General features: G+C 40.7%; 1 protein-coding gene across 2 annotated transcripts; it reads left to right on the top strand.

Moving 5' to 3' along the window:
• The first annotated feature begins 7139 nt into the window (after nucleotides 1-7139).
• LOC108424422 (la-related protein 6-like) lies at nucleotides 7140-9741 on the top strand. 2 transcript variants are annotated; one of them, XM_017692462.2, is made up of 3 exons: nucleotides 7140-7281; nucleotides 7393-7600; nucleotides 7933-9741. In XM_017692462.2, the coding sequence occupies exons 1-3, from the start codon at nucleotides 7259-7261 to the stop codon at nucleotides 8938-8940; spliced, it is 1239 nt and encodes a 412-aa protein (XP_017547951.2). In that variant the 5' UTR covers nucleotides 7140-7258; the 3' UTR covers nucleotides 8941-9741. The 2 variants fall into 2 exon arrangements, with proteins under 2 accessions (XP_017547951.2, XP_037402830.1); XM_037546933.1 differs by having other exon boundaries at nucleotides 7191-7281; nucleotides 7415-7600.
• The last annotated feature ends 787 nt before the right edge of the window (nucleotides 9742-10528 follow it).

The raw sequence follows: 10528 nt of genomic DNA, 5'->3' as shown, positions 1-10528 counted from the left end.
CTTCTATTTGCAAACGCACTTGTTTCGTACTTTTAATGAAAAGACACAATGAGCAATACTAGCATTTGTTAGTAGTGTTTGTCATGCATTTTGACTAGGTACATAAAACTTTACCACAAATGCATGATCAGTGTACATGACCATATTCATAATGCTTAATAATGCAAACATAAATGCTGTTATTATAGTGCAGGGGCCATGATTTACAGTCCTGAAGGACTGGAGTCCAGCATATCAGTTAAATACGAAATAGCACTGGTATTTAACTGATATGCTGTATTAGATGTATTTGGTGAGTCAGGAGTGAAACTGCTAGCCCCTGATGCAGTAAAGGAGTGTGATGGCATTTGGTTTTTCTCTGCCTAAGTTGAGCATTTTTAGTACATCCTTTGGCGCCTCTATGTTTCCAACCCTTCACCTGCTCTCCTCCCCAAGCCAGCATTCCAGTCAGTCCTGAGTAATTACTACGTACTACGGCACTCTGTGTTTACATTTGGTTTTAGTGAGTTACTAGTATCTGTTGTTTCTCTGGAGTCAAATAAGCCAATAGTCTACATGGCCAAATAAGTCAAAGTCAATTAGTATTACAACAAACAAACAGCACAGAAGAAAGGAGCGGTCCATATGGAATGAAAAGACATGTTTGCATTGCAGAAAGATCATACAAGAACCTATGGCAGTGTAAACCTGAGAACCGCCACTGAAACCAAAGAAATTCTATTCCTTCTTCTTGCCTGGAGCAAAATATTCTCTCTTGCAAAAAAGAGTCACCACATTTGTGGGTGTGTTTATGATGTAACCCGTGATTTGCGAGAGTCAGTTATGCTTTTAAAGCAGATGATTCAGGCTCCAGTCCTCATGGAACAAAACACTGCAGACTTCATTGAACTGCCTCATTAAAAACACCTGATTCAGCTCATCGCTTAAATGGAAAGGCCTTCTTGAACCGAATTCAGAGTGCTAGATGAGGGTAACTGCTAATTTCTGCAGCACTTTGGCCCAGAAGATCCATAGTTTGACATGCCTGCTTTAAAGGAATAGTGGAAGTAAAGGTCAGGCCTACTATTGAAAGTAGGGAGGTGTAGACATTATCCTTGGACCACTAGTGTTGAGGGGCAATACTCAGGGTCACTATGGCATTGGTGCAGTACTAAATCAGTTTTTTAGCCAAAAGGAAATTTGCACCATTTTTTCCCACCAGGATCTCATAGCCTTTCTGTAATTGTCGCAGGCTAAAATGCTTGATTTTGAAGCTTTTCTCAACACTTGCAGCAATATTTACACTGCCTGCTTTTCTGGGGGGCTGCAATAAAACTGTAGAAATTTGTGATGACTGTGGCCTGACGTTTTGAATGTAGCCTAGTTAGCTCCTGATAAAAACATTGGATACGAAACACCTCTGAGAAACAAGGACACACAGACTTCAGATTTAATAATATTTGAATACTGTTTTAAATTCAGCGCTGTCACCTCTCAGCAAGAAGGGCCTGGGTTTGATTCACTGGCTGGGCGATCGGCGTCCTTTTAGTGTGGAGTTTGCATGTTTCCCCTGTGTTTGCGTGGGTTTCCTGCAGGTACTCCGGTTTTGTCCCACAGATCAGAGACATGCTGTCTGGCCAATTGGACAAGCTAAGTTGGCCCTAGGTCTGAATGTGTGTGTGTGTGAATGTACACTCATAGGCCACTTTATTAGGTACACCTTACTAGTAAAAGGTTGGACCCCCTTTTGCCCTCAGAACTGCCTTAATTCTTCGTGGCAGACTTTCAACAAGGTGTTGGAAACATTCCTCAGAGATTTTGGTTGGATATTTGAGTTCCTGTTGCCTTTCTATCATCTCTAACCAGTCTGCCCATTCTCCTCTGACCTCTCACATCAACAAGGCATTTTCGTCCACACAACTGCCGCTCACTGGATAGTTTCTCTTTTTCGGACCATTCTCTGTAAACCCTACAGATGGTTGTGCGTGAAAATCCCAGTAGATCAGCAGTTTTTGAAATACTCAGACCAGCCCGTCTGGCACCAACAACCATGCCACGTTCAAAGTCACTTAAATCCCCTTTCTTCCCCATTCTGATGCTCGGTCTGCACTTCAGCAAGTTGTCTTGACCACCTCTACATGCCTAAATGCATTGAGTTGTGGCCATTGGTTGGCTGATTAGCTATTTGTGTTAACAAGCAATTGAAAAGGTACCTAATAAAGTGGCCGGTAAATGTATATGTCTGTTTGTCTGCCCTGCGTTGGGCTGGCATCCTGTCCAGGGTGTTTCCTGTCTGGGATAGGCTCCAGCACCCCCCGTGATCCAGAAAGATAAGTGGCTTAGAAAACATGTATCTGTGTGTGTGTGTGTGTGTGTGTGTGTGTGTGTGTGTGTGTGTGTGTGTGTGCTTTAAATTCTCAAAAAATATATATTTTTATTGTTTATATTGGAATTGTGTAATAAAGTAAATATGCAGCATACTTCTACAGTCTGCACTGGCACAAGTAATGAAAGCTTGGAAGTCTAGTGTATAAAGATTTAGCCATGCAATCGTCTTAACGCTAGCTGGTGGGATATGAGCTTGTATTATTTTGTAGCTATGTTAGCCTTGGAGTTTTAGAACAGCATTTTTAAAAAAAGTAAACTTTGCACATCAGACATGTTGGCTGATCAACCACATTTGGGGTAAGCAGAAGATCGTGTGTGGCTGAACGACTGCTTTAAGTCATTCTAACATTTCAGCTTCCAGTTTCTTATGTGGAACCCTAACCCACTAAGCCACTTTTCCCATTTTTTCACCTGTGCTTTAGTTTCTCAATCTAAAATATCCACATCCGAAGGGGACAAAGTCTGAAATTGTCTTATTTTTTGTTTTAAAAATACTCAAGTAGACCTTAAATGTCTAGTAAGCAGCATATGTGGAATAAGCAGCATATGTGGAATGTTACATGGTGCTGAAACATGCAGTCTTACAGAGGGCTGTGAACTAAAGGAAGGCCTTGGATTTCCATACTTGCTGCATCAAACATGCCACTTACTTACTACTCTGATGTAGTGATCAAGTTACTGTCCAAATATACTTGCACACACGAGGCATTTATCTTCAGTTACACAGTAGCTTCCAACAAGTAAGTTGTGAATTTCCCCGCTGTGGGACTAATAAAGGATTATCTTATCTTAACTCAGTTTGTGCAATTACATAGACATTCGGTCCTGCATTTTTCACATATACTCTGCATCACACAAAAATGCAAAGTATTCGGTATAAAGTGCAGTATTCAGCAGCCAGATAATAGGTTAAATAGAATTAAAACACTAAATGGAGACAGCTTTGTGCACGATTTGTTCATGAGTAAAGCATATTATTAGCAAAGAAACTTTTCCAGTATTTGGTTGTTTAACTTTTTTGACTGAAGTGCCTGAGGTGAGGAGTTGAAATAAGAGATGGTCAGATGGCTTTTTTTGCAATGGAGTTGAGGTTAGAATTGAGGTCCCTGCAGATTATAGCTTTGAAGAAGCATCAGAGGATCTCAGTTCTGAGTTAGTCTGACTACGATATCTTCTGCTGTAAGTTGCTGTGATGGGCATTTGACATACTGTGTTATATGTAAAAAAAAAAAAACTGTTGCCCTTTACATTCATGATGAATAGATCAAATGAATTGAAAGTAAAGTAAGTTTTTTTTTCTTCTCCTTTAAAGTCACCACTTTGGAGATACAAGTTTTTGTTTTAGGTTTTTGTGGTGATCAGCATATTAACTCCGACTGCTGCTGACCAGCAGTCCAGCAACCAAAGTACAATATACACAGTATGGACAAAAGTATTAAGACACACATCTTAATCAGATTCTTAAATATGTTTGAATTGAATGTTTCAATCAATCCTGTTGCCACAGGTGTCTAAAATCAAGCACCTAGTCATGCAGTCTGCCTTTACAAACATTTGTGAAAGAACGTGTCATTCTAAAGAGCTCATTGAATTAGAGCAGGGTACTTAATCGGATGTTATCTTAATTTTCCCTCCTAGATATTCCATGATCAACTGTATGTGGTATTACTGAAAAGTGGAAGCTTTTGTGAACCACAGCAACTCAGCCATGAAGTGTCAGACCACGTAAAGTTACAGCACAGTGTCACCAAGTGCTGAGGCGCATAGTTCATAAACGTTGCGAACGTTCTGCTGACTCAATAACTGCAGAGTTCCAAACCACCTCTGAATCAACATCAGCACAAAATCTGTGCGCCAGGAGCTTCATGGCATGGGTTTCCATGGTTGAGTAGCTGCATGCAAGCATTACATCACCAACCACAATGGCAAGCGTCGGATGGAGTGGTGTAGAGCACCGCCACTGGACTCTGAAACAGTGAAAACATATTCTGTGGAATGACTAATCACACTTCTCTATCTGGAACTCTGATGAACGAGTCTGAGTTTGGCGAATGTCAGGAGAACATTACCTGCCAGGGTGCACTGTGCCAGCTGTAAAGTTTGGTGGAGGATGAATAATTCTATGGGATTGATTTTCAGGGCTTGGCCTAGACCCCTTAGTTAGAGTGAATGGAAATGTTAATGCTTAAGCATAGTGAGACTTTTTTTTTTTGACATTTCTATTCTTCCAACTTTGTGGGAACAGTTTGAAGAAGGCTCTCTTCTGATCCAGCATGACTCTGCCCCACTGCACAAAGCAAGGACCATAAAGGCATAACCTGGTGAGATTGTTGTGGAAGAACTTGATTGGCTCGTACAGGGAGCTGTTCAGAACCATCAGAAACTACACAGGTCTAGTTAATATTTCTTAACAACATAGTTTGAGGCAATTGTGTGATAATTTAGATAACCGCACAATGCTAACTCCTGGGTATTAGTTTCCATTAATTGTTAGCTACATTTGGTCCAGTGCAAAGCTAAAGATGCAAACTTCATACACCAAACAAGGCTTGACTGGCACTGCTGAAAGAAAACCCAGCACAAACCAGCATGAATTTCATTTCCAAGCTGTTCTACATTGGTTTATGCTGGTCTAGTACTGGTCTGGTGCTGGTTTAGCACACCAGCATCCAAAGCACAACATATGCTACTTTTGCCGATGATCAGCCTAACAACCTCTATTGTTGCTGACCCGCATACCAGCATTTAAAACATAACATATCGCTGCTGTCAGAACAAAGCATTCTATCTCCAAAAAAGTACCTTTACAGGAGAAGCGAAAAAACCTTCTTTAATTTTAATTAAGTCAGTGGAACCAGAATTTTGTCCAAGTCGTTTTGGGCCATTTCTTTTTGTCTACTCATTGTGAAATTTACACACAAATTGAAGGGCAACAGGCATTTACAGATTATGGCAAAAACTGAAAAATGACAAAAATGGAGATAAATGGTTTTGTTCTGATTCTGGTTTTGCTGGTGAGCTGGCATACTGGTCTATGTTGATCTTTCAAGCAGGGTGTAAGGGGAAAATTGCTGAAATTAGATTCATATTTAACCTGTCACCTTATGCATGTGCAGTGTTGCTCAAAATGCATTCCTGTGCAAATCGAGAGTTGACTTTAGTGCATTTGTGTGTAACGTTGCACTAGACTTATAGTGACATCAGGAGGGATCTTCACACTAGGCAAAGATAACCAGCTGACAAGTGCCCTTGGAGCCAAGGGCCCCATGAAAATACAGATAATTAGATATACCATATGTTTTATTACTTATTGTTTTCTGGAAAAGTAATCTCACTACTCAATGCTTTGTTACCCAGTACTGTATCTCACAATGTAGTGCATAGATAATTTTACTTGTTTGAAGCATATTTCTTCAAGGGCCTGCATTGTTCTTGTAGTTTATCATTTCTCCCTCGGATTCACATATTACATTAGTATTGTTTTATGTAACAAGAAGAATCATAATTCATTTATACATGACTTTCTGTAATCTCTTTTATCTTTTACAGTTAAACAGGCTGTCCTATTTACTGTGGCTGTAAGACTGATATATGTAAATTAGCTTGTGCAACATTCAAAAAGCTGTTTGAGCTGAAACATTCCTTATAACTTAAGTGTGAAAGGGCGAAGCTAACTGCTATAGGCTGAATATGGACTCAATGGACTGTGGAGTGAATGGTATGTTTTGAAATTCATAATGTTTACAAACTATGTAAAACTCTTTTATTAAAAAGTGTTTAAAATAGTGAGATCATTTCAATCGGGGCACAAATATGATCTTTCTTCAATAGCTTATAAATAGAACCATTATCTCTGAACCACCCTTTTTAAAAGTTTAGATTTAAGATGATTACACCTGTCCATGTATTACTTTTTTGCAGGGGTGGTGCCACTTAGAAGTTCAGATCCTCAATTATCCATCCATCCATCCAATATTTAAACCGCTTCTCCGTCAGGGTCGCAGGGGGTGGGGGGGTTGGGGTGCTGGAGCCTATCCCAGCAGTCTTCGGGCGAAAGGCAGGATACACCCTGGACAGGTCGCCAGTCAACTTATATAAAAAGGTGCTTTCCTATCTTTTGCCCAGAGCCCCAGAATAACAAATTTTGCTCCTGGGTGACATTGTATGCCATTAGAACATCTATAAAATCGTGTGGCCCTGTTATGAAAGCAGAATTTAAACTGTGGCTGTACCCACATCTTCAGTAACTTTGGTTAGGGAATACAATTGTACCATATTCTATTGCAGTTACGTTAATTTAAGTTGCACTGACTTAACACACCTGGTCCCGACTTTTTTTTTAACTTAAAAAATTAATTTATGAAAAGGTAATATATACCTTTTTCCTCTGGGCAAGTGAATGTAATGTACCCATATTCCCTGGAGGACCTTGAGGACCATGCTGTACTTTTGAAGGTACATTTACATTGTTTGTATCATGGGGACTAAAATATATCTGGACAATCCTCTTTTTTTCTGAATGGTGCGTTTAATAAAACGTACTAAACATCTACATGTTGAGCAAAATCTATTTTTATCATGAGAAGGATGAGCAACTTTTGGGCCTCTTGTGATGTCAGTGAGTAGAAATATCCTCAAATGGAAATGCCATGCTACAGCATTGTTCTCATAACCGCTATCGATTGGTTGGAGGCTGCATGACAGTTTCAGTGGTGTGGGCGTAACCACTGGATTTAGAACACTGAAGCAGAGCACAGCCGGGCAGAGTAAACGCTACTCAAAACCTTCAGGATAATCATTAAGCATTTCAAACTGACAGTCACTGAAGAGAGACAATCACAGCTGCTTTGATAAGCCAGATAACAAAGGCTCATCTGAATCAGAAGACAGAATGGACAGCATTAACAACAACAAGTAAGCTACATTGTTTTGTGCTTTGTTTTAATATTTGTGAAATACTTTGTTAATGCCTGTGAAATTAGGCATTATATCTTATGGTTTTTTGTTTTTTTTTGCTGTCCTCAGATTTTTTTCATTTCTCCATGAGAATGATGAAGATATAGATGCTGATGACTGGGTACCTCCGAATGCAGCTCTTATCCGAAAAATGGTCTCACAGATTGAACATTACCTCTCTGATGAGAATTTGGCTAAGGATGCTTTCCTTTTAAAGCATGTAAGAAGAAATAAGATGGGCTACGTCAATATCAAGCTGCTGACATCTTTTAAAAAGGTGAGATGATGCCTCCTTCGGACCAAAGTCCACAATTCTATACCAGAGTGTTGATATTGTTCACATTCAGTTGATCTTTGTTAAACTTTGTTTTATATATATATATATTTAAAGGCTTTCAAACTTTGTAATGAATACACAAATGGTAATTAAGAATAAGAACTAAGAATTCTTACTCCTAAGTAGTTAGAAATAAAAATTGAGTAGAAAAGAAGATGGCAAATGCATTGTACTTATATGTATGTGAGGTTGCTCTATATGAAAAGGCATAGGGGCTAGGATAAGTTCATGATTCATTCTAGGCCTAATGATTTGTTTCTGTCTGTTTCCAGATGAAGCATTTGACAAAAGACTGGCGGGTCACAGCCTACGCCCTACACCATTCTTCAAAACTAGAGGTAAACAAGGAGGGAAATAAGGTGCGTAGAAAGGAGCCTGTGCCCGAATCTGTCCTTGCTCAGGTGCCAAGCAAGCTGCTGCTGGTATGGAACATCTCAAATCCTGCCCAGTCTGAAGACATGAAGACACCTCACAAGAGTACAATAGAGGTGGCCATCATGATTCTGGAACCGTTTGGCAGCATCACCACAGTGCGGGTCAACCGACCAGGCAGGGAGCTTCCACCGGAAATTCAGAAGTATGGAGACAGGTACCCAGAGCTCCTCACAGAGGAGAGCGTACTAGTGGAGTTTGAGGATTTAGAAGGTGCTGGCTGCGCTTACCACCAGCTGTCTCAGTCTGAAGACAGCTTGAGAGTGCTCCTAGTGGGGAGAGCGTCCAAGAAGAAAGTTATGGAGACAGACAAAAGGAATGGTAAGAGTATCTCTGTCCTGAACCGGCGCATGGAGCAGCTGCAGTCCCGTGGAGAAGACTCCTCAGCCTGCAGCTCCTCTGAATCTGAATTTGCCTCCTCCTCACCGCTGCACATCCCTCGCTTTGCCTCTGGCCAGGTGTGCAACAGCCCCTGGAGCAGCCCACGGTCCAGTCCCAGATCTGCCCATGTGCCCCCGCCAGCCCCACGGGTGTCACCTCTCTTGGCCTCTGAGGTCTGGGGCAGTCCAGACACAAGTCCTGAACTGGGACGTCACAACTTCCGAGACTGTTCACCAGACTGTGGCTCCCCATCCAGAAGCCCCTGGGTTCAGAAGCGCAAGGTTGCAGCCATCCAAAGCCAACCTTTGGAGGGGACCTCCAAGCACAGCCAGATGAATGGAAAAAGGTTGCTAAATGGAGACACGGTGCCACCTGGGATCCTTCGCCTGCCTTACGGTCCAGATGGGAGCAAAGGCTTTCATGCCATTATCGCTAGAAGACGACTTCAGCATTCTATCAAAATATAAATATCATTAGTTACAGAAGCTAGCTGTGGGTGAAGACCTACAGTCATTCAGGTCACTGGATAACTGGACTTTGTCTTGAATAAGTTGCCTTGACTTATTACTACTACGTAATAGGGGTGAACTATTCATGTGCTCTACATTATTTTCATTAGTGAACCGTGACTTTAGAGGTAGGCCTTCAGTTTGGGACATAATGTCAAAACCATACCTCTGTGATAATCCTACATTCCTCTAGCACCTCTATGGGATTCTAGTAGTATGAGATACGAAGCTAACACCATTTCACATGAACATTTCTTGGTCGTTCTAGATTATTATACATTTGCAGCTTGTAAAAGATCGTTTTATTTGAAGCTTATAATAAACATGTCAACATAATTTTTATTTTGAAGCACTTTTACAGTTACTCCCTCGGTAATTGCCCTAACATAGAGCTGCTCCCATAATTTTCCTTTCTAACAACTGACTGAATTGCATTGCTACGGCTGCCATGCTTACTTGCAAATAGTCAGTGACATATCTAGGACTTCTACAATGGAACTATGGCTTCTGCATCCAAACAGTGCACTGAATGTTAGATAGGGGGTCACACAGCTTATGGATGAAAATAAAGGGCGTTTTATTCAACATATACTGAACAATTTGGGTGTAGAAGTCGCTATTTCATAAACACACAGCCATTTGAGATTCACCTTAGATTTTCTTTTTTAACAAAATATTTGCTACTTAAACAAGCATGACAATTAAATAAAAAACAAACTACAAATTACAGGCACAGTTTCCCAGAGAAAGCATTAGGCCTTTTTTTAAGGCAGGTCAGAAGAGCCCCCCTACTTATTATATTATGATGTTGTACAAGTCTACAACTGTTATTAAAGGAACAGTCCCCATCTTTTCAGTCTCAATCCACTGCAGCACTGAAATATAACCAGCTTTCCCCTTCTGGGGTGGACAGGTGCTTTCAAACACAAATCACTCTTTTCACATCTCTGAGAAATGACTCAGACACATCTACATATGTATTTTCCTGAAGTACAGGCAAGCTCACTTAGCTTGTAAATGCTGCTCCAAAACTACTCCCACAAAGAACATTGTGTCATGCTCTGTATATTAATCACAGCTAATGTTAAGTGAAGTCTGACAAGCCTTCCTTTGGCTTTGGAACAAAAGGAAATGTTTATATACATACAATTCAACTCATTACAATTGCAAATACTAAAATCAGCCTAAAATTACTTAATGCAGCAGCCAAGTTCACATAATGGACACTGAGTCATACTATATTCTGAGGAGGTAATGGGATATTATTTCTGCGACACCTTTTGTTCATCAGCCACGTCACGACTATCTTTGCCCTCATGGCCTATGGATTCTGTGACTGTGAGAGGTTCTATACCACTGCCACAATAACGCATCCTAATTTGAACATGTTACACAGAATGTCTCCATGACAACTTTTCAGAGTTGTGCCTGCAGAGCTCTTTGGCATTGGTGTGTCCCTGAACCACCAGTGAAGAGGTTCAGTCTCATCCAGCCGACTGAGAGCATCAAGAGGCAGTCATAATAACACTCAAATTAAACACGTTTT

Source organism: Pygocentrus nattereri, chromosome 18 (assembly GCF_015220715.1).
Source record: "Pygocentrus nattereri isolate fPygNat1 chromosome 18, fPygNat1.pri, whole genome shotgun sequence".
Lineage (NCBI taxonomy): Eukaryota > Metazoa > Chordata > Actinopteri > Characiformes > Serrasalmidae > Pygocentrus > Pygocentrus nattereri.
Note: the sequence above shows the minus strand (reverse complement) of the source record. Positions and strands in the feature narration are given on the sequence as shown.